The following is a 23,167-nucleotide window of genomic DNA, read 5'->3' on the forward strand; positions in this document are numbered from 1 at the left end:
ACAGGAGGAAGGAGGAGGGATGGGAGGATGGAGGGATGGATGGACAGGAGGAAGGAGGATGGATGGGAGGATGGATGGATGGACAGGAGGAAGGAGGAGGGATGGGAGGATGGATGGATGGACAGGAGGAGGGAGGATAATGGGAGGATGGGTGGATGGACAGGAGGAAGGAGGAGGAATGGGAGGATGAATGGATGGACAGGAGGAAGGAGGAGGGATGGGAGGATGGAGGGATGGACTGGAAGAAGGAGGATGGATGGGAGGATGGATGGATGGACAGGAGGAAGGAGGATGGATGGGAGGATGGATGGATGGACTGGAAGAAGGAGGATGGATGGGAGGATGGATGGATGGACAGGAGGAAGGAGGATGGATGGGAGGATGGATGGATGGACTGGAAGAAGGAGGATGGATGGGAGGATGGATGGATGGACAGGAGGAAGGAGGATGATGGGAGGGTGGATGGATGGACAGGAGGAAGGATGGATGGGAGGATGGGTGAGAGTGCAGAAGGGCTAATGGGTGAGAAGGAGGGTGGGGACGCGGATGAATGAAGAGTGAGAAAGGCAGAGGGCTAGCGGAGGCTGCACGGACGGGGTGATGTAGCAGATGGAAATCACCCACTTTTCTTGTCGCGCACACAAACTGAAGAGCTGGGAGCCCTTCGCGACCCAAGTCCAGGCGCCTCCGGTTTGGCTGGAGACCCGGGGCGGGGGAGCGGGTGCTCGGCCCAGGGGCGCAGGGCGGTCGGGCGCCGCGGGAGCCCGGTCTCCGGTGGACCCGCCGGGGGCTCCCTGGACACCCCTCCCCGCCCGCGCCTGACGGTGCCAGGGTGGGGGGAGCGCCCCGCCCCCACCTCCGGAGGTGGCGCCCCACGCGGCCGCAACAAGCTGCCGTTGTCCCGCGGGCCGTGAGCCCAGCACACTGGGGCTTTGTCCGGCCCCCGCCACGACCCACGGGGGGGCCCCACATGACCGAGGGGGTAGGAGGAGCCTGCGGCGGTGGCGGCGGCGGCGGCGGCGGCGGCGGCTCCTTCGTTTCCCTCCAGGGCCGGGGGTCGGCGGGCGGTGGCGGCGGCGGCGGGACCAGGTGGGGTAGGGCCGCGGACGCCAGGCCCCCGGTTCCCCGTCAGGCTGCAGGCTCCGGGCCTGGGCCAGCAGGGCAGCTGTGACCCGAGCGCTTTCCGGGCGGCGAGCTGGGGGTGCGCCCCGACCCCCGCCCCCAGGATCATGGGAAATGGCATGACCAAGGTAGGGGGGCGGCGACCGCGCATCCCTCACCTGGCTGTCTCCAGCCCTTCCGGCAGGCCACCGGCTGCGACTAGGTCGGTCTGCCCGCCTCTGACCTTCTGGTCCCTCTCTGAGCCCTGTGTGTCCACACCTCTGTGTCCCTGAGGTTCCGAGGCCGCGGCGTGTTCTCTCTCTCTGCCTGTGTCTGTCTGTCCTCTGTGCGACTCTGTGTCTTGCTGTATCTCTGTGGCTGTTACTCGGGGATACCTTGCCCTGTCTTGCTGTGTCCCGCTCCCAGACTCCCCAGACTCTGGTGCTGTTTTTCCGACCCTCCCCACTCGGCCCCTGCATGCCCTACACCTGCACTGGCCTGGGTCCTCCGGCTCCCAGCCCACTCCTCTGCTCTCCTCCCATTCCCCCTGGGCCCTTTGTCCCCTCCCTCTCTGTCCCCTAAGCCTCCCTCCTCTTCCCTGTCGCTGGTCCCCAAGCCTGACTCTCCCTTGGTTAACTTGCTGGCCTGCTCCGACAACCTCCCCAGAGCCCCAGACTCTCTCACAGAGGGCCCAAGCCTCAGCGATTGCTCCTGAGGAACCCTCATGGGAAAGAGGGGGGCTGTGAGTCTCCCAGCCACCCGAGGTGGGAAGTGGTATGGCCCTGCCCTGCTGACCCCTGCCCCTTCTTCCTCTAGGTACTTCCTGGACTCTACCTCGGAAACTTCATTGGTGAGCACTGCCCACTCTGTCCCAAGCCTGAGTCCACCATCATACTCTGGCCCACACACCAGAGACAGGAATGGGGCTAGAGGTGGGGAAGCCACACCAGGCTGGGAGGAGGAAAGGGGTCCTGGGGGTTGAGGGGGTGCTGGGGGGAGGGGGAAGGGGCAGCCCTGGAGCGCTGGGGTCTGATGCTGACATCTTCCCCATGCCAACCTCCACCCCGACTTCACCACAAGGCCAAAGGGCAAGGTTCATGATCTGAGCTGGGACCATGCAGCAAGTCTGCTCTGCACCTCTGCCGCCTCCTTGGCTCAAGGCCCACCAGCCTCTTCAGGGCCCTTCTGGCCCTGTGGTTCTGAGCTGAGGTCTGCTTGAGGGTGTGTTTCCACCTGGGAATCGAGGAACCTTCCCCCATCCCCTTCTCTCCCGGGGAGGGGTCTCAGGCCCTCCTGTAAGCACAGACCCAGCATCCAGCTGAGGCTGGGGTGGCGAGTCTATAAGCTTCTGCCTTCCCTGCTCTCTCATCCAACATTTCCCAACTTTCAAAGGGGGATGGGGACAAAGAGACAGCACCCCCCCATCCCCCTCCTCAGGGGCTTCCAGGTGGCAGAAGGGAAGCAAATCTAAACAGAGATCTTTGTGAGGGAGGAAATAGGCTGAGGCAGGTGGTCCAGGGCTTGGGGGAATCAGAATAGAAAAGCCACTTCAGTCTACAGTGTTGAAAGGGAGGAGCTCAGATGTTCTACCCTCGTAAGCCCTGGTCCCTTTTTTCCTGGGACCCCAGTAGCTCCTGCCACATTGATTTCCATTGGCTATATTAAGGTCTGAATCCTCTTTAAGTATATAAGTCCCATGAGGATAAGGAGCCAGGGAGTTGACCTCCAGACCCCGACGCTGCATACCATATGCTCTCCCAAGATGATTGTTGAGTAAGGCATGGCCTTGTGGAGACGAGGGCCATGTGCCGTTTATTCTGATCCTAGAAGGTCTGCATGGGCTAAACATCCAGTCCCTAGAAAGGCTACTGTGGGACCTACCCCTGAGTAGTTTTCCATATATCTTTGTAGATACAAGATATAATATTTCAAACAAAATGGAAACCTATCCTGCACACTGTTCTGGAATCTGAACTTCCCACTTCAAAGTCTACTGTGTGCATTCTTGCACATCAGCACAGAGATCGTTTTAATGTCTGCACAGTGTTCCAAACTATGAGTATGTCACTATTTACCCAGTCCCTTTCTGATGGACATGAGGTGGTTGTAACTGTTTAACTATTCCTGATATGAACTGCGCTGCAGAGAACACTGTCTGCCACCCAATAGCTTTCTGTGTGTACAAACGCTTCTGTCCCCAGATTCCTAGAGGCAGAACTGCTGGGTCAAAGAATGTGCTGGGCAAGGGTGTTTGGGATGGAAAGAACAGCGTGAGCAAGGCAGGGAGAGGCTGGGCTGTGTCCTCTGGGTGCCCCAGAGGCCATTCTGAGCCTCGGGGTGTACAGGACCTGGGGAAGGAGCCGCAGCCAGGGGAGGAGGGGCCCAGTGGGAGCGAAGCGGTGAGGTGAAGAGCTGGTTGGCGGCTCTTGCTGTACTTAGCCTCAGTACCCAATAAGTCATACTTGCCAAATTGGCGCAAGCACCTGTTTCTTTCAGATGCCAAAGACCCGGATCAGCTGGGCCGGAATAAGATCACACACATCATCTCTATTCATGAGTCACCCCAGCCTCTTCTGCAGGTATTCTGAACCCCCATTCCAGGGCTGTGCATAGGTGGGGGATGGGCTCTAGATCTCCATAGCACCCATTTATCAACTACCTACCATATGCCAGGTCCTGTCTTATCTTCTTGACTCGTGCTTATGCCTTCTTCACCATTGGATTGGTTTATATTATCATCCTTATTTGGAAACTGAGGCCCAGAGAGGTAAATTAACTTACCTAAGGTCACACATCTAAGAAACTTACCAGCTGGGATTTGAGCACAGGCCATCTGGCCCAAGAAGTCTCTCCTTGATGCTTAAAAAGGCCCTCACAAAGCCACAAAGGCCCACACAAAGGCCCTCACAGTGGCGCATGCCTGCAATATCAGCTCCTCAGGAGGCTGAGGCAGGGATATTGCAATTTTTTTTAATAGAGAGAATTTTTAATATTTATTTTTTAGTTTTCGGTTGACACAACATCTTTGTTTGTATGTGGTGCTGAGGATTGAACCCTGGGCCACACACATGCCAGGCGACCACATCCCCAGCCCAGGGATATTGCAAATTTGAGGCCAGCCTCAGCAACTTAGCAAGACCCTGTTTCAAGTTTGAAATAATTATAAGGGCTGGGGACACAGCTCAGTGTTCAATTCCCAGTACTGGACAGGGGAGGGTGGACAAGATCTTCCCATTGCCTTACTGAATGGATGATTCCAAACAGATGATTCTGGGCTGTGTCTTGCTATGCAACCTTGGACTGTGACTTCACCTCTCTGGGCCTTTGATCCCCAACTCTGACTGTCCCCCAGGGGCTGTTGTGAAGAGCAAAGAGAATGCAAGGTGGTAAATCTGCTTCCAACACTGCAAAGTGTGGTCCCCACTGCAGGGGCTGCATTGACATGGAATCCTGGGAGAGGGGAGGTGAGGGTGTCAGGACTGAGGAGGGAAGCAGTCAGTCTAGACCAGAGGCCCTGCAGTAAGAGACCTGGGTTCTCATCTTCATCACTTGTTCTCTTGCTGACCTTGGGCACAAGACTTCCCATCTCGGAGCCTCAGTTACCTGACCTACTAAATGGAATTTTTTATATCAGTACCTACCTCGATGAGTGGCTGACAGCCACATAATAGATGCTCAACAAATTAAAACTGATATAATACCAAAGTTTAAAATATTCTTATCACATAAACAGAGACTCCTCCTCATCTGTTTATAAGTCTGTGTCACCAGGCGTGGTGGCACATGCCTGTAATCCCAGCAGCTCGGGAGGCTGAGGCAGGAGGATCTCAAGTTCAAAACCAGCCTCAGCAACTTAGCCAGGCCCTAAGCAACACAGTGAGACCCTGTCTCAAAATAAAACATAAAAAAGAGGAGCTGCAGGGGCTGGGGAGATAGCTCAGTTGGTGGTGTGCTTGCCTTGCATGCACAAGGCCCTGGGTTCAATCCTCAGCACCAAAAAAAAAAAAAAAAAGGCTGGGGAGCTGAGGATATGACTCAGTGTAAAGCGGCCCTGGATTCCATCCCTATTACCAAAAACGAAAATCTGTTCTGCCACAGATGTGCTATGTGGGGTAGGGTCCTTTCCCTCTCTGGGCTCAGTTTATTCGATTTGGGTCCTTTTTTGAGGTGCTGGGGGTCAAGCCCTGGGCCCAGACATACTATGCAGGTGCTCTTCTTCTGACCTACACCCCAGCCCTAGGCCTCCATTTTTTCATGTGACAGATTTGATAGTCTCTAAGGGCACCCTCCAATAATCTATGACTTTCAGTGTCAAAGAAGAAATTTCCAAGCCATTGGGAGTGTGAGTTTGCTTTATAGGGCAGCCTCATTCTAGAGTATTGAGAATATGCAATCTAAATAGACTGCACAGGGAGGGTTGTCAGTTATTAATATATTTACCTGTGAGGTGACTGCTTACAAAAATTAGCCTGTGCCCCAGCGGCCCTCCCTCCTCTCACTAGCCTCTCTCCATCCCAGGCACCAGTGAATTTAGCAGAGTTTGATAATATCATGCAAACCCAAGGCCAAACGTTTTGCAAAGTGAAATTGCAAACCTTGCAAAAGATGCAGGGTTTCATGACCTTGGGGAATGTGAGCTAGGTAAAGAAGGCCAGGACTTCACACAAAGCCTTGGGCAAATGAGGGCCTAGGGGTGGGTCACTTGAACATCAAAGTATCAAAGGAGGTCCTCAAGAAAAGCAACGAGGTCCTCAGGATGTGAGCAGAAATAATCTTGACAAAATTATGTGGAAATTAATAAGCATGAAGCAAAGGGTATCACAGCAAATGTGTTGGAAAAATTACCCACAGTTTATTCCCTGACTAATATGTAAACTTGGTTTTATAATTTTTACTTCTTTTCAAGATAAACAAATCTGCTCTGCCCTTTTTACTATGTAATTTTGCAATCTCCGCTTGCAGGGGAGACACTTTCCCAGGCTATTGGATAAAAGGCTTGCCAACTCCTTCTTATCAAGTCCTCATGTCCAAGACACCTATGAAGTTAGGGCATTGTCTGCTCAGAAAGCTCTGAATCACAGACAGAGTTGGGAGGCTCACAGAAATGGTATCTACTTTCTTTGGACAGAAAGAGAAGAGTGGCCCAGAGAGAGGCAGGAACTGGGCTGGGGTCACACAGCACTTGGGTTGCTCAGGCCAAGGAAAGGGGGTGCAGGCAAGGTCCCCACTCCCTTAGTGTGGGTTTTTGCTTGTTTATGTGCTATTGGGGATTGAACCTAGGGGGACTCTGCCAATGAGGTACACCCCCAGCCCTTTAAAACAAACAAACAAAAAAACTTATATTGAGAAAAAGCCTTGCTAAATAGCTCAAGATGGCCTCAAACTTGTGTTTCTGCGCCTCAGGCTTCAGAGTCACTGGGATTCCAGGTGTGCTTTGTCTTTGCAGGATATCACCTACCTTCGCATCCCGGTGGCTGACACCCCTGAAGTACCCATGTAAGTTTCCCTGAATGGACCAACAGAGCTACCTCCTGCAGTGGGGGAGGGGAGGCCTGAGGAAGGACAGAGAATACTCACACCAGATAGCTGTCACAGGGCACCTCTACCCAAGTTTGACTCTGTCTCAACCATGCTCTTGTGGTAGGTCCCCATCCCTCATTCCTGAGCCTCAGTAGTCTCCTCAGCAATGAGATGGGGACAGTTCCCTGCCTCTAGAGATCTGGTGCACCAGCAGATTCCAGAAGGTGAGGCTCAGCATGTTCCTGGCCTTGGAGTTAAGACATCTGGGTTCCAGCCAGCCTTTGCCATTCCCTGCTGTGTGACCTTGGGCAAATCACTTCCCATCTCTGAGCCTCATCTGTAAAACAGGGTTCTGACCAGAGGCAAGGAGGCTTTCAAAGGTCCGATGACATGCCTTAAGGATCTAGGACAGGACCTATTGTGTAGTGGGGGCTCAGGAAAACAGACATTTTTGCTGGGGTTATTTGCATCCGTGCCCTTCAGCTCGGGATGGACCCAGGCTAAACTCCTGCCCCGTGGGGAATTCTGCTCCCAGCCCACGGCTGACTGTCATTGTTCCTAGATGTTCTTACGTGTGGCCTTTCAAAAACATAGGTAGGAGGTGACCCCGGGGTCCCACTCTTGAAAGACCCTGAGAAGTGGGACCCTGGGTCTCCTCCTATTTCCTTGAAAAGCCAAAACCGGACCCCAGGACCCTGCAGGGACGCTCTGCGGGATGGCGGCCCCTCCCGGCCTGGCCTGCTACCACCGCTGCCTCCCACACCTCCCCCTGCTCCCTGCAAACGCTGGCTGACCTGAGCGCCCAGGGCTCCTTGTCCCTTGCTAGTCCCATGAGGAAAGGGCTCCCGGGAAACTGCCCCATACTCGCTCCTCTGTCCTCTCTTCTCCAGCAAAAAGCACTTCAAAGAATGTATCAGCTTCATCCACTGTTGCCGGCTCAATGGGGGGAACTGCCTTGTGCACTGGTGAGTTGAGGGGGAGCTGGCGGCTGTCCTCCATCCCCAACACACAGCCATCCCGTGGGCCACAACACCCACAGTCCGCCATTCATCCAGGGGAGCCACCCACAGGCTCAAGTCAGGGTCCAGTTCTTTACCAGCCCTGTGGTCGTAGCCCAGCAGTTGTTTCTCCCTGTGATTCAGTTTTGACATCTGTAAAATGGGGAAAAGGTTGTTGAGCTGACAAGGCTGTTGAGCTGTTGAGAGAGAGAGAGAGATGACCCAGAGAGAGGCAGGAACTGGGCTGGGGTCACACAGCACTTGGGCAGTCCATTCCTCCTGGCTCCCCCTCTCCTCCCTCCCAGGCTTGTGAGGTGGGGAATCCAGGCTAGGAGGAGAGACTTGTGATCTACTCATTTACCCCAGGCCTTGCCTATGTCATTCATTCCACAACTTCTCACCAAGCACCTGTCCTGTGCCTGGCTGGGGCTCTGGCAGAACCAGACTGAGCCTGGCCGGCACTTCTGGAGCCTACATGAGACCACTCTCTCAAGCTTTGCCTTCTCTCTCCCTCCTTCCCCCGTTCCAGTTGCACTAGACTCCCATACTTCAAATCCACCAGACTTCCACCTTATGGTCTTGGTGCACGCTGCCTAGAACATGGTTGGCTGACCCTTACCTATCTCTCAAGACCTCTGAAACCTCTTCCCTGACCCTTCCTCATCATCCCCACTAGATCAACACCTCTTCCTCTATGGAACTCCTCTTTAACACAGTTACAACCACCTGAAATCATGTCTCTGGTTAGTGTCTGTGTCCCCCCAACTTACTGAGCTCTAGGACAGCAGAGACCATTGCTTTTTTATTCCCCCCCCCCCCCGTATCCCCAGGACCTGAAAAAGGAAAAGATGATGAGGAAATATTTTTTGAATGAATGAATGAGGTTTCGCCCAGGCCCTTGATGTGGGAGAGAGAATGCCAGGCAGAGGGACTCTCATGGGCAAAGAAAGACCTGGAGCTAGGAGGAGAGGTCCTGGCCAGTTGCTTGTGGTTGGAGGAAAGGGCAGGGACGCTGCAGTGGGCGGGTGCCTGGGAGCTATGGGGGAGATGGAACCTTACCTGAAGCCTGGGGGCTGCTGGGGACCCCAGCTTTGCAGGCATCTCCCGCAGTACCACCATTGTGACAGCATATGTGATGACGGTGACGGGGCTGGGCTGGAGGGAAGTGCTTGAAGCCATCAAGGCCACCCGGCCCATCGCCAACCCCAACCCAGGCTTCAGGCAGCAGCTGGAGGAGTTTGGCTGGGGAAACTCCCGGAAGGTAAGGGCTGGCAGGAGCTGCTTGGACTGGGGGGGGGGGGGTCCGGGGACCCTTCTTTCCACTTGAACCTGGGCAGGATTGGGAGGAATTCAGCACAGGCTTCAGATCTGGCAGATTATCCTGGGGTCTTGAACTAATCCAGCTCCTGAGTTTAGTTTCTGTTAACAGCCAGGTGGGTTTGGGGGCTGCCCCAGACCAGTCTGTAGACCCTTCAGTCTGGCCAGGTGTCCCAACATGCCCTCAGGCCCTATCTATCTGCCTGCCACCTAAAGCTTTGAGGGTTTAACCTCTTGGGGGAAAACTGGCCCTGCCACACCCCAACGTTGGATCTGAGGTCAAAGCAATCCCCTTCCTTATCTCTCCCAGAATTTCAGGAATTGAGGTCACCCCGGGCACAAAGGGTGAGAGAGGAGGGAGGAAAGAGGAGAGAGCTGGGGACGGCCTGAAGGCTCCCAGCAGGGTGACAGAAGGGTCCCCAGAGGCTTATCTACGGGGCTGTGCTAGAAAGAAGCCCTGGTGAGCGCAGTTGCTGAGACCACTGATGTGGTCAGAGGCCAGAGAGGGGGGTTCATGCGGCCCCCGCTGTGTAGGTGGGGGTCACTTTAGCAAATCTGGAAAATGGAGGGAGTTGCAGAGGGAGAGGGACTCTCGGCGACGCCTTGGAACTCCGAGAAGGGAGGCCAAGGGATGCTCGCGAGGGCGGCCGGGGTGGGCAGCGGGCCGAGGGCGGCGGCCCTGGGGCGGGACCGACCCTGACTCCGCAGCGGCCACCCCAGCTCCGCCGGCAGCTGGAGGAGCGCTTCGGGGAGAGCCCGTTCCGCGACGAGGAGGACGTGCGCGCGTTGCTGCCGCTGTGCAAGCGCTGCCGCCAGGGCTCTGCCACCTCGGCCGCCTCGGCCGCCCCGACCCCGCCGCACTCGTCAGCCTCGGAGGGGACCCTGCAGCGCCTGGTGCCGCGCACGACGCGGGACGCCCACCGGTCGCTGCCGCTGCTGGCGCGCGTCAAGCAGACTTTCTCTTGCCTCCCGCGGTGTCTGTCCCGCAAGGGCAGCAAGTGAGGACCCCACTCCAAGCGGCTCCCCTCGGCCTCCCGCTCCGCCCCTTCGGGGGCTGTCTGGGCCCCCCACCGTCAGGACGGGCCCAGAGGCTGTGGGAGCCCCGCAGAGGCCCGATCCCTGCCCCCATGCCCACCTCGCTTGTCTGCGTCCGCGGTCAGTGTGTCCTCCCTCTGTGCGTCTGTGTCCGGGCCGGCCAGCTGCAGCCACCTGGTGCCTTAGTCCTTGGGCTGGGGGAGCCTCCCCCCCCCCCCGCTTCCACCCGTAGTGGCGGCGGGAGCGGGAAGTGGGTAGGGTAGGGGTGGACGGGGCTGGAGGGATATTAAAGAGACACGAAAGCTGCCTGACCCCGTGCCTGTCATTCAACAAAGGCCAGACCCTGGTGTCTGCGGAAAACAGGGCCAGGTGTGCAGTGTGCAGCCGTCGGGGACGGAGGGACCTAACCTCCTTAACTGCGGTCCGGTCCGCAGAGCTGGATTCTGGGACCGCGAACTCCTGACACAGCCCCTCCTCTCTCCCAGAGCCCTGATCTCCCTCCTGAGAGGCTCCTAAATACTTCCTTCCATCTCTCGAAGCCCCCCACCTCTTCTCCATACAGGGACTGGCCAGTAAGGTCCAGTAGTGCTTCCCCAACACCTGACCTCTCATTGCTTAAGTTTACTTTATTCTAGGGGAAGATGTAAGCCTCAGAAAGGTCAGGCAGCTTGCTCAGGAACACACAGCTAGAACTGGGAAGCCTAAGTCTCATGACAGTTGGTAGGAAGTAGCTCCTGATTTGGGAGGTTACCGGTGGGGAGAACCCACCTCCAGCTAGTGGGAATCATCCTTCCCAGCTAGAGTTTAAAAGCAAGAGCAAGCAGGGACTGACCCCAAGAATGAATGAATAGAGGTCATCAGAGCTGAGGAGTTTGAAGTAGCAATAACCCAACAGCCACTGCTATGGGCTTCTAACTTTGTACCAAGCCCTGGGTGTAGGGGGCCTGAATGAAATGACCTTCCTGTCATCCCAATCTTCTATTTCTCCTTCATTTACCAAATGTTCATTGAGCACCTACTGTATGTCAGGCACTGGGTTGGGCACTGGATTTACAGCAGTGGATAAGACCTCTGCCCTCACCTTGCTGACATTCTAGTAAGATACCAGGTAAGAAAAAGGAAACATACCAGGTGGTGAGGGAGTGGACCATTTTGCTACTGGGGAGTGTAGGGAGCCTGTGTCTTCTTGGATAATTTATGGTACCACCGTCCAACTGGTTTAAAACACTCAGATGGTGTCTTCCCCTATTTAAAAACCACAAGCCCCATCACCTGGAGGACAAAACAAAGCCCCCTGATCTGGTGTTCTGTGTCCTTCAACATGCTCCCTCCCCCTTTCCAGCACTCCTCCACCGCCTTGGACTCACAGCACACCACTCATTTGTGTTTGTGCTCACTCAGGCTGTATGCTAAACTTTCTACCTGCATCTCAGGCTATTCAACAGTTGAGGAAACTGAGGCTGGTGCCCAAGGTCATCAGGTAGCAGGTGGTGGGGAAGTCTGGCTGTAGACCCCACCCTCTAGACACCACCCTCTGCAACCTAGAAAAATGAAGGGATGGTCCAATACACTGAGGACTCCTGCTTAGTTGTACAGCCTGCCTCAGACTGAAAATTTAACCAAACTTGGGCAAAAAAGTGTCTGAAAAAAAATCGAATCTGTATTCAACATACACAGACTTTTAATTTTCTTGTCATTATTCCCTAAACAATACAGTTTAACAACTATTTACACAGCATTTACATGAGAGGTGATTTAAAGTCTAGGATATACATAGGTTATATGCAAATACTACATTATTTTATATAGGAGACTTGAGCATCCATGGATTTCAGTATCCAAAGGGGTCCTGGAACCCATCCCCCACAAATACTGAGGGTGACTGTCATTATTCTTGTAGCTAATCATATGAAATAATTTGTGCTCTGCTCCACTGGAGTCTAAACCCAGACTGTGTCTATGGAAGTGCTGCTGGCACATGGAAGGGGGACACAGGTGCACATGAGGGACAGTGCTTGGGTCTCTGGTCAGTGCTGGCTGGAGCCCCGCTCTCTGCCTGCTTCAGGAGAGGATGTTATTCTCTCCACCCTGTTTCACCAGGGGCTGGAGCAATCTGAATTTCTTAAAATCTTTCAGGTCAGGAATCCCCTTTTGACAATTGAACGAAAGAAACGTAAAATGCATAGATGCGACAAAATTTATGTACTATTTCACAGGATCACAGACCTCACCAGGAATCCATAAATCCCAAGTATAGCTGCCATTTAGGTCTCTGGACTCTCCCCAATCAGCTTTGAATGCTGACTCTCCCACCAGACTCTGGGACTTTGTTACAGGGCTTCAAACTTTCTGAGCCTTGGTCTTCTTCATGTTAAAATAGGTAATGAGGCTGGGTTGAAGCTCAGTGGTAGACGGCTGGCCTAGCTTGTTTGAGACCCCAGGTTCAACCCCAGCACCACAAAATAAGCAATTAGACTTGTCTCCTGTGCTCTTGTGAGAACCAATGTAGGCACCATAGGGAAGGGTTCAGGCCCAGCACCACAGTGAGCAGTCAGTAAATGGGGATTCCCAATATCTGAAGAAAGAAGTGTGGCTCTGGGCCACCTGCATCAGAATCCCTCCTTCAGATTCAGGGTCCTGGGCTTCTGGCCCAGAAAGTCTGATTCCTCCAATGGGGTCGGGAGGGGGCACCAGAACCGGGTTACTGCCTCCCAGTCGGGACAGGAAACAGTTTGAGAAGCACCTGGCCTTTCCAAACTAGCCAGTCCAGGTTCTGAAAAGAGACTGAAAGCCAGGGGAGGTGTGGTCCCGGCCACTGGGGAGGTTGATCCAGGAGAATCTCTTAATCTCAGGACTTCAGGGGCCAGCCTGGGCAATTTAGGGACACTTGGGGGGGGGTGGCATGGGAAAAGAGGGAGGAAGAGAAGGAGGGAGGAAGGGAGGGCGCGCAGAAGGAAGGAAAATCAGAGACCAACAAGTGTCCAGGGGGCTAGGCAGAGCAGACCACGGGCGCAGGAGTGGGGCAGGGTTTGTTCCCTGGGTAGCAGTCGAGCACCTTCCTCCCAGACCCAGAGCCCAGGCCACCCACCGGAGCGCTCCTTGGGTCTTGGCAGTCCGGAGCGCTCCTTGGGTCTTGGCAGTCCAAGCGGCTTTCTACAGCCACCACGTGAGGCCCAGCGCCCTCGGGCCAATCTGTCGCGGGGAGGGGCAAAAGGAAAGCGAGAGGGGACGTAACAGAAAGCGAAACCCTCGCTCAGACTTTCACTTCCTTGGGCTCCGCGCGCCATCCAGGGGCCCGGTGATCCCTGAACCCGTGCGGGTCCCCTCGGGATCCAGCCCTCGCTTCACAGAGCTCCAGATGGCCAACGGCCCCTGGCGGAAAGAGGAAGAGAGGGTCCCGATCAGCAATGGACCTATGTTGAGAACCGGGGGTCCCCTGCGTCTCCGCGACTGGCTAGTGGCACAGATCGAGAGCGGACTCTACGCCGGGTTGCGCTGGGAAGACCCGGACAAGACCCTCTTCCGCATCCCCTGGAAGCACGCAGCCAAGCAGGGCTACCAGGCGCAGCAGGACGCAGCGCTCTTCAGGGTAAGGGTCAGGAGCCTACGGACCCCAGCCCGGGACGGCTCTTGCAGCACATGGTGGCAGCAGACCAACCCATGAGCTGTGTGACCTTGGGCCACTCGCTTGGCCTGGAGAACTAAGGGTAGTGTCCTCCATATGGGAGAACCTCAGACACCTCCTAAAACAGAATCAGCCAGGCTGGCGGTGGACCTGCACCATCCCCATCTCCTCCCATCCCATGGCAGAATGAGATGCCTCTCATTCCAAACCCACCAGACCCTGCAACTTGGGAGCCTTCTCCGTGCTCCCAATATTGGACCTTTTCAGGGCCCCCTGCAGGAAGAACTCCTTCCCCTTGGCCATCCTTAACTTTCTCCAAGTTGACTCCTTTCCATGCACACTTAAACTCTGAAATCTCTCCCCAAGCAATAAGCAACCAACTGCACACCAGGCCATTGTCACCACTCCAAACACCCAGGTAACCTCCAGCTCCTCCTTCTTTAGCTTCACCTCTCCCTTCACACCAAGAAGTACATGCAATGTCCTCTTCATTTATCTCCTCCTTCCTAGTCCCCCCACCATGCCCCAGCACCCCCAGTCTGCTTTCTGTCCCTCCTGCTAATATCTCTAGTTGCCAAATCCTGGGATACATCCCAGCCTTCACCTCCTTGACTTCTGCGTAGGCTCACACCTGGTGGACTCTCCCTTCTCCCAGAATCACTCTCACTTGTATTCCAGAATCTACCCCTCTTGTCCCAACCCCTGCTGCCATTTTCCTCCCACCTCCCAGGCCCCTGCTGCTCAGCCTCCCATCTCCTCCCCTCCTCCATGGGGGCTCCCAGCAGTCCCTCTGGACCTCCTTCCTCAGCCTCAGCATGGAGGCTCCAGGCCTCCCCTCCAAGCCTCAAGCCTGCTGATCTTGAAGTCTCCCAGATGCTGTCTCCTGGGTGGCCCCCAGGCCCCTCAGATTCCGCCTATGACTGTACCACATTTGTCAGCTCACCCCCCACAAAATTCTGCCACCTGGGCACCTGAACCCTAGCTGCTCTGCAACTTCCAACCTCATAGTATCCAATTAGCGAGGCCTGCTGTCTCTTCCTGCAAAACATCTTAAACCCATTTCCACCCTCTCTCCCAGGACATCTGCAGTGACCTCCTGAGCTCCCCACTTCTCCCACCCCCGGCCCTCAGCCATCCCCTCAGTCCTTTCTAAGTGCAAAGATGTCCTCCTCAGAATCCTTCCAAGGCTCCTATTTCCCCTCACCCTGGCCTCAAAACCCCCGCAGAACTGCCCCTCCCCGGCCTCCTCTCCCTTCCCTCCCTAGCTTGGGTTCTTTCACTTTCTAAATACTTTGTGTGTTGCCTTAGGACTTTGTACGTGCTGTTCCCTCTTCCCCCTCCTGGCCAGCTCCCGTCAGCCTCAGCTCAAACATCTCTTCCTCAAGAGAGTCTTCCCTGGTGCACTCATTAATTTAATGCATTTATTAAGCACCAACTCAGTGGCCTCCCAAGTCATCCCCATGGGAGCCAGTATGAGTTCCCTATGAGTTTTCCTGCCTGAGATGACTCTGTCTCCTTACAGCAAACTGTGAGCTGTGTGAGGGTGGCAACACTGAGCACAGTGCCTGGCATACAGTAGGTGCTCAATAAGTGTTGAACAGGTAGATGCATGGCTTATCCCTTAAACTTTATTCACTGTAGTTCAAAAGAGGGGGATTCTGGGGGCTGGCCCTCCCCATCCCTCAACCCACCACTAATATACATATGTGACTCCATGGCCCCAACAATATGTGACTTCTGGTGCCCTGTACCCATGGGATAAAGCTTGACCTTCAAGACATAATCTATCTTCAACCCATGTCTTCTTCCTTAATTCCTCTCCCCTTTCCCCCAGCACACACAGTCAAATATGAATTCCATATTTGCAAATTCTCCTGCTTGCCAAAATGTATTTGTATTCCCCAAATCAATACTTGAGGCACTTTTGCAACCATTCATAGATATGCACAGAATGACCAAAATGTCAGTTGCCCAGTGGGGACATCTGAAGCTGAGAGCACTGCCTTCTGTCTTCAGCTCCCACACGGTGAACATTGACCCTTCCATGGTCTATGTAGTGCCGTATGTTTAATATTTTGTGAGTGATGTCCCTATTTAGAATGACCCCCAAGCATAATGCTGAAGCGCTGTCTAGTGTTCCCCAGTGCAAAAGGCCACCATGTGCCTTAGAGAGAAAATTCATGTTAGATAAGCATTGTTCAACCATGAGCGATAGTGCTCTTGGCCATGAGTTGAATGTTAATGAATCAACAGTGTATATTAAAGAGTGTCCTTCAACAGAAAACACATTAAACAATGTTATGGACTGGTCAGTTGAAGAAAATGCTGTGACCAGAGAATTGCAGAAACTTAGCCCTGTATTTCCCCATGTGTGTGCCTTAGAGAGAAAATTCATGTTAGATAAGCTAATAATGGTGTCATATTGGCTAATTCAGTGTTTGTGGAGACTTAACAGAACATAACTAACTTGCATAACAAGAATCTGCACTGAGGCATACATGCCCAACCCCTTGCTGATGTCAGACATTGCAACGTTTTTGCCATAGGTGTGTCTATTATTTTTGTTTTCGTGCTGGGCATTGAACCCAGGGGTGCTCTATCCCTGAACTACATCCCCAGCCCTTTGTATTTTGTATTTTGAAACAGGGTCTTGCTAAGTTGCTGAGGCTGGTCTCAACTTGCCCTCACCCTGCCTCAGCCTCATGAGTCACTTAGATTTCAGGTGTGCATCACCATGCCTGGCTTCATGCCTATTAAGTTTTGCTTTTGATGTGCTCTCTGGACTGACTCATTTCAATATCCTTAGTTCAAGGATAGGTGTACAATAAAAGAGTAACAGAGAAGAATGCAGCAGATATAATGCAAACTGATGTCTCTGGTTCCATATTTTGCCTCAAGAATCTCTCATCTGGGGGCTGGGGCTGTAGCTCAGTGGTGGAGAGCTTGCCTAACATGTGAGAGGCACTGGGTTGGATCCTCAGTTTCACATATAAATAAATAAATAAAGCAAGGTATAAAAAATACTCTCTCATCTGAAAAGTAGGAGGCTAATTAGAACCAAGTTTATTTATGTTATTAGTATTTATATAATGTGACTCATTTCATCTTTTTGGATCTAAATTCCCTCTTTTATAAAAGGAAGGAAGACTAATTCTTAAAGTCTGCTTAACTCAATAATTCCATGGTTCTACAATGGAATCATATACTAGTAATAAAGATTTGTTAATATTTTAAAAAGAGATGTTCTCTGCCTCTGGAAGATTTCTCCTGTATTATTGTCTATTAATCTTAGTTTTATCTCCTATCCATGTTTTTTTTTAATCATCTGGAGTCCACTTTGTTGGTGGCAATAGGTAGGGACTTAGTTTCATGATGATCCGGATAGCAAACCATTGCCATTATTGATATGCCATCACTTTATTATTTATTGTTATTTATCACAATCCATAATTTGGGACATGATGATTTCTGATCAGCTGATCACAGCTGCCCTCTGATAGGATTGAGTTCCTTGAGACCCAGGCTCATATGTCTTGCTTCCCATCAAATCCACAGCTCTTTCTAGAATATAGTAGGAACCCAAAGACTATGGGAGGGGGAAAGGGAGAGCCCCAGAGAAGGATTTAGAGCCAGGACAGTCTCTCATCCCACCCCCCGCACGGCCCCCCAAGTGCTCCCGCCCTGCTCTCCTTCAGGCCTGGGCTGTGTACAAGGGCAAGCACTTGGAGGGTACTGACAAGGAGGACCCCTCCACCTGGAAGACGAGGCTCCGCTGTGCCCTCAACAAGAGCATCGACTTCCGCGAGGTGCGCGAGCGCAGCCAGCTGGACACCTCCCACCCCTACAAGGTCTACCGGCTGGTGTCTGACCACATCTCCCGCCCAGGTACCACCCTGCCCCTAAGGGTCGTGGCCGAGGGTGGCTCTCTGGGCAATGATGGACCTGTTGAGCTTGAACTCTGGGGAATTTAGAAGGCGTTTAGATCTCCCAGTTTCCCTGTTAGAAAAGGGGGAAGGGCTGGGGTTGTGGCTCAGCGGGAGCGCTTGCCTAGCATGCCTGAGGCACCGCATACAAATAAGTAAAAATAAAAGTCCATTAACAGCTAATATATATATATATATATACAGAAAAGGGGGAAGCAGGGGCTGGGACTGTAGCTTGATGGTAGAGCGCTTGCCTAGCACATGTGAAGCATGGGGTTCAATCCTCAGCACTCCATACAAATAAACCAATAAAATAAGGCATGCTGTCCATCTACAACTACCAAAAAACAAACAAACAAAAAAAAAAAAAAAAGAAAGAAAGAAAGAAAAACAAAGAGAAAGAAAAGGGGCAGGTCCTGCAGTGAGCTGCTGTGCTCTTGACTGGGGTGACCTTAATTGAGGGGTCCTTTTGGGGCCCTGGGAACAACAAGCTGTTCTTGCTCCATTCAGTTTCCAAGGTCCATGCTTCTCCTGCAAAAGAGGGCACTCCCTCAAGTCAACAGCGACCCCCTGGAGAAGCAACTGGGCCTGCTTGCAGGGGACATCAGGTCAGTGTGGCCTTTGAGCCCCTGAAGACTTGTGGGTTCAGTCACTGCTCAGCGAAGCCACCCCGTGGCCTTCTCTCTGTCTGTGATCTCCAGCAATATCATTCACCTCATCCCTCCATGAACCCCACCCATCCCCCCACCAGCTCTGCTTTCTTGGTACCTGTGGCCCCCCTCCCCCACCAGCCCCAGCCCCATCACCCTTTGACCTCCCCACCTCTAGTGTGCCCTCTGTCCCCCCCACTCCATCTCCATCATTCTGTCTGATAACCTCTGTTATCTCCTCCCCCTCACCTCTCCCCATCATCTATGGGTCATTGCTCTGACCCATTCCCCTGTCAGCTCCGGCCCTTTCTGTGTCCTTAACGCCCCCATCAGCCCCTGTTCTGTGGCTCTACCTCCCCATCTCCTTCATCTCTAGCTCCTTCGCCTCCATGTTCACCTCCAGCACTTCTCTCCCCAGCTCTGATACTATCACCTCCAACACCCCTATCTGCTCTTCGGAGTGGGGAGGGTCTTGAGTTCTGAAACTCCAAAGTTCCCATCAGCCAGAGCTGGCCTTCAGTCTGCCAGACCTCTCCCTCTCCAGGTGGCATCAATCTAGCAAGCTTTGGGGCCTTGGGTCTCCTCTCTATTTTCATGGCCAGCCCTTTCTTCCAATGCTCAGGATGGCTCCAGATTAGCCACAGAGGATGAGGACAAGGAGCAGCCCCCAAGGCTGGCCCAGCAGGGCTCCTTGCCACCAGCCGCCCTCCTCCCAGACCCTTTGGCTGACCACAGTAAGAACTCAGTCTCCTCACCCGCCCCAGCCTCCTCCCTGGCCTCCCCCTGGATCTCCAGGTCCAGGAAGTCAGGGTGAGGTTGTGTCTGACTGATCCCCTCCTTCCCCAGGGTACCAGGCACAGGACCTTGGACACCCCTGGAGCTCAGTGCCCTGTGAGGACTTCAACAGCCCTGGTAAGGAATCTAAAGGCCCTCTCCTAAAATAAATAAATAAATAAATATCCTCTCCTCTGACCAGTGTGCAGAACTGGGGAGGGCTGGGGATAGGGCCAGCTAGCCTGTGTCTCCTGCCCCACAGGCACTCCCCAAACAGCCACAACACCTAGCATTCAAGGACTTAAGTTTGTGTCAGGCGTCTTTCTAAGTTCTCCCTATAGACCTGCAATATAGAGGCTGCCATTGCCCCCATTTTACATATGCAGACACTCGACCTTGCTCAAGGTCACACAGCTAGTTACTAAAAGGTCACAGCTCCTAAGGGGCAGTGGGAGAATTGAATCCAAGGGCTGCAGAGCCCGCAGCCCGAACTCATATTGAACTGTACTGCTGCTCCTCCTACCGCTGTGTTATCGCCGTTGCTGTTATTATTTCAACCAGTATTAAATCTTTGCTGGGAGATCCTAGAATCCCGAGATCTAGGCTAGGAGAGCCTCAAGGCCATACCCTCCTGTACAGGCGGTCCCAGACCCTATGCTTTAACCACAGAGCTCGACTACCGGTTCGTCTCCACTGGAAGCTATCATTTTACTATCACCACTGCTAGAATATTATTGTGACTGATTGGGAGGGAGTGACAAATTCCCGAAGTGGGAGCCAGAAGGACCTCCCGGTGCGCCGCCCGGCTGTGTAGGCCGGTGGCAGGGGAAGGGGTGGCCTGCCAACGCTCCGCCCGCGCCCTCTCCCTGGTGCCCGCAGATTACTGGCTGCACGTGCGTCTTTTCTACGGCCCGGCGCTGGTGCGCGAAGCCACCGCGCGCACCGCGGAGGGCTGCCATCTTAGCTCCGGGACAGCCGCCTCCGCCGCCGCCCAGCGCCTGCTGGGGCCGCCCGCACGCTTGGCGCAGGTTCACTTCCCCGAGCCGCCGCCGGGCGCCCGCGTGCTTCGGCGCCTGCTGCCGCACCTCGAGCGCGGCGTGCTGCTGTGGGTGGCGCCCGAGGGCGTGTTCGCCAAGCGTCTGTGCCAGGGCCGCGTGTACTGGCGCGGCCAGCTAGCCCCGCACCGCGCGCAGCCCAACAAGCTGGAGCGCGAGCACACCTGCCAGCTGCTCGACACGCGCCGCTTCCTCGAAGGTAAGCGCGCTGTAGCTCCGCCCTGGGCGCGGGACAGAGGGCTGGGCCGGGGGCGTGGTCACGCGGTAGCCAAAGAAGAGTGGGCATCCGAGAGGAGGATGCCGGGATCTGGTCCCAGGCGTCCTGGGCTTGGGGTAAGCATCGAAACAAAGGTCACAGCTCAGAAGCGCCAGGGATGGGAAAGAACGTGGACATCAAGAGGGCTGGCCACAGATCCCTGTCTAGGTCTATAAGGGGCGTAGGCGCCGGGCATACTGAGGCCCTTAGATCTGTGACATAAGCCTAGGACTCAGGTACGTTTGTTGGCATAAGAGCGCGGGGCATGGGGTGGGCATCAGAGCACTGGCAGACATAGGTGAATAACAATAAGCATGGAGTAGGCCTAATGACCTGAGAGTGGGCAGAGGGACACCAGGCAAGGGACATGAAAGCAGAAAGTGGGTGCAGATGTGGGACATAGCACAGGCACAAAAAGCTGGCCTAGGACATGGGCACCCAATGGGGATGTGAGCTTACAGAACCTGGGCTCAGGATATAAGCACAAGGTGGGCACCGGGTGGGACGCCTGCTGGGCCAGCCACAGTCCCAGCCCCACAGTCCCGGTGCTTGCAGAGCTGCACGCCCACCTGCAGGATGGACAGCCCGAGCCGGAATACCAGATCCGCCTGTGCTTTGGCGAGGAGTACCCGGGTCCCCCAGACCAGCCAGAGGAGAGGCTCGTCATGGCTCACGTGAGTCACTCCCTCCATCCCAGGGAAGAACCACACCCTCCAGGCCCTCCTGTCCCTCTCCATACCCAGCCGCACCCCACCCAGACCTGTATGGCCCTCTGATATATATATATATAAATGGGTGTGGGGACAAGGCTGTCACTAGGGCTGTGACTTCCCATGGAAACAGAGAGTTGACTGCCTCCGGTCCCCACAGGTGGAGCCGTTCTTCGCCCGTGAGCTGCTCCTGCACGCCAGGCGCCTTCGCCCTGGCACCCCTCGGGGACCCCAGCCGGGCATCCTGGATGGCCTCACCCACCTTTGACAGTCAACCCTACTCGGGATGCTTCCCCCTCTCCCACACACTAAAGGAAGCCCCACCACGGGGTGAGACACCCCAACCCTGCCCTCACTGAACCAGTGGACTTGGGGCCTCCCTCACCTATTGCCCTGATAACGGGACAGCTTAGGCGCTGGTGGCCTTAACTCTCCCTGAAGGGAATGGATCCTGGAGCGACGAGGGGGGTGGAGGCCCAGCGCTGGGCCTGGAGCATCAGCCGGCCCCAGGAAAAACAGTAATGGGGGTTCGAAATAGGACGAAATCGCCTGTTGAAAGCCTAACACGTCAACAGCTGCTTAGAGCTAGTCTTATGGTGCCATTGGGTTCATTTGCTTAAAGCCTAGTTGACCTCAGGGTGGTTCAGAGTGGGAACAACCAGTAGCAGTTGCTTGGCCTCTGAGGGACTCTGGGCTTCCAGATCCTTCCTCCCAACTGCTGCTAGTCTCATTCCTTTATCTGAGGGTCAATGAGGGGGATCCCGAAACAGAGAATTTGAACCCTGGGTTTCAGATGCTGACCACTGAACCACCAGCACAGTCTTTAGAGAGTGAGGCAGGATCCCAAACATAACCCTAAGGCAGAGGCCACAGTGGCAATCCAGTCCCTCCCCCAGCCCCACTCATCTTCACAAACTGTGTGTCGTGGGGAGGATTGGGAGGGTTCCCAACTGGAAGAATTAACCTCGATGTTAAATCCCCCCACCTTATGGGTAAAGCAACATTTTTCTTCCTTTTCTGATTTCTGACTTTATTTATAGGAATCCTCTTACAGATGCCAACATAATAAATCTTTTAGTGATGCATTAATAAGTGCCTGTGTGTGTGTTGCTTCAGATCCTGCCCAGAGCCTCACACATGCTAAGAATGGACCGTATCACTGAGCTAAACCCCCAGCCAGTAAGCTACTTTCATGGGGATAAAACTGTAAGATTTAACAAAGGACAAAAGTCAATTAGTAGCTGGCACAGTGATGCACGCCTGTAATCTCAGCACCTTGGGAGGCTGAGGCAGAAGGATCATGAGTTCAAGGTCAGCCTCAGCAATTTAGCAAGGCCCTAAGCAACTCAGTGAGACCCTGTCTCAAAATAAAATATTAAAACAGCTGGGGATGTGGCTCAGTGGTTAAGTACCCTTGGGTTCAATCCCTGGTACAAAAAAAAAAAAAAAAAAAAAGTCAATTGTTGCTGTTTTTTCAGTCACTAAACAGACTTTTTCCTTTTCTTTTTTTAGTTTTCTCTTTTTTTAGTTCTTGATTATATGTGGTGCTGAGAATCAAACCCAGTGCCTCACGCATGCTAGGCAAGCACTGTACCACTGAGCTACAGCCCCTCAACAGACATTTTTTTGAACACCTATTCTGTTCCAGGCCTCTTTCCAGTGTCCAGTGCTGAATACTAGGGATAGAGCAAAAATAGCACAATCCCTACTGTCTTGGGGTTCACAGCCTATTTTCCTGTGATTGTCCCCTAATCTCAGGAGAGGCAGCCCTCTCAGAAGGGGTAGTGTTAAGGAGTTAAAGAATCCTGAATTCAAATCCTAGCATTATCATACACTAACTGTGTAACCTCAGAAAACTTACTTAACTTCTCTGAGCCTTAGATCCCTCTTCTATTCAAAAGAAGCTATGAAGACCTCCAGATCAGAGTTGGTCCAAGGAGTAAACATGGTGGGGGGAGTGAGCTGGCCTGAACAGAGTAGGTGACCACTGTCTTGGCAGTGGGCAAGAGGGAGGATACTGACCCATCCTTCAGAAGAGCTGTCCTCTGGGCCTGAATGGTGTCTGTCCTCCTAGACCCCAGCTAGAGGCTGCAGCGGGGGTGTCTTGGTGCTGGATTCTGTGCAAGAGAGCCTGATGACCCCTCACTGTGGCCCAGATTACTGAAAAGTTGCCAGCTCCGTTTTAGAGATGGAGAAACTGAGG

The 23,167-nt window shown here is 53.8% G+C and overlaps 2 protein-coding genes across 4 annotated transcripts; both read left to right on the forward strand.

Annotated features, from left to right (window-relative positions):
• Positions 1-530: 530 nt before the first annotated feature.
• DUSP15 (dual specificity phosphatase 15) lies at positions 531-10,528 on the forward strand. Of its 2 annotated transcripts, XM_081292397.1 has the most exons (7): positions 972-1,250; positions 1,918-1,951; positions 3,598-3,680; positions 6,548-6,597; positions 7,512-7,586; positions 8,709-8,880; positions 9,657-10,520. In XM_081292397.1, the coding sequence occupies exons 1-7, from the start codon at positions 1,230-1,232 to the stop codon at positions 9,936-9,938; spliced, it is 717 nt and encodes a 238-aa protein (XP_081148523.1). In that variant the 5' UTR covers positions 972-1,229; the 3' UTR covers positions 9,939-10,520. The 2 variants fall into 2 exon arrangements, with proteins under 2 accessions (XP_081148524.1, XP_081148523.1); XM_081292398.1 differs by lacking the exon at positions 7,512-7,586 and having other exon boundaries at positions 531-1,324; positions 8,717-8,880; positions 9,657-10,528.
• A 2,344-nt stretch (positions 10,529-12,872) lies between these two features.
• LOC308646267 (interferon regulatory factor 4-like) lies at positions 12,873-22,117 on the forward strand. 2 transcript variants are annotated; one of them, XM_081288964.1, is made up of 8 exons: positions 12,878-13,560; positions 17,292-17,481; positions 18,030-18,127; positions 18,792-18,903; positions 19,016-19,081; positions 19,823-20,197; positions 20,810-20,928; positions 21,125-22,114. In XM_081288964.1, the coding sequence occupies exons 1-8, from the start codon at positions 13,330-13,332 to the stop codon at positions 21,230-21,232; spliced, it is 1,299 nt and encodes a 432-aa protein (XP_081145090.1). In that variant the 5' UTR covers positions 12,878-13,329; the 3' UTR covers positions 21,233-22,114. The 2 variants fall into 2 exon arrangements, with proteins under 2 accessions (XP_081145091.1, XP_081145090.1); XM_081288965.1 differs by lacking the exons at positions 18,030-18,127; positions 18,792-18,903 and having other exon boundaries at positions 12,873-13,560; positions 21,125-22,117.
• The last annotated feature ends 1,050 nt before the right edge of the window (positions 22,118-23,167 follow it).

Source organism: Spermophilus citellus, assembly GCF_964194105.1.
Source record: "Spermophilus citellus genome assembly, chromosome: 4".
Taxonomy (NCBI): domain Eukaryota; kingdom Metazoa; phylum Chordata; class Mammalia; order Rodentia; family Sciuridae; genus Spermophilus; species Spermophilus citellus.

Coding starts and splice junctions, on each gene's coding strand:
- DUSP15 (XM_081292397.1), top strand. CDS start 1,230: ATGGGAAATGGCATGACCAAG. Junction 6,598..7,511: donor GACACCCCTGAAGTACCCAT/GTAAGTTTCCCT, acceptor TCTCTTCTCCAG/CAAAAAGCACTTCAAAGAAT. Junction 7,587..8,708: donor GGGAACTGCCTTGTGCACTG/GTGAGTTGAGGG, acceptor TGGGGACCCCAG/CTTTGCAGGCATCTCCCGCA.
- LOC308646267 (XM_081288965.1), top strand. CDS start 12,874: ATGGGAAAAGAGGGAGGAAGAGAAGGAGGGAGGAAGGGAGGGCGCGCA. Junction 19,082..19,822: donor TGAGGACTTCAACAGCCCTG/GTAAGGAATCTA, acceptor TGGTGCCCGCAG/ATTACTGGCTGCACGTGCGT. Junction 20,929..21,124: donor AGAGGCTCGTCATGGCTCAC/GTGAGTCACTCC, acceptor CGGTCCCCACAG/GTGGAGCCGTTCTTCGCCCG.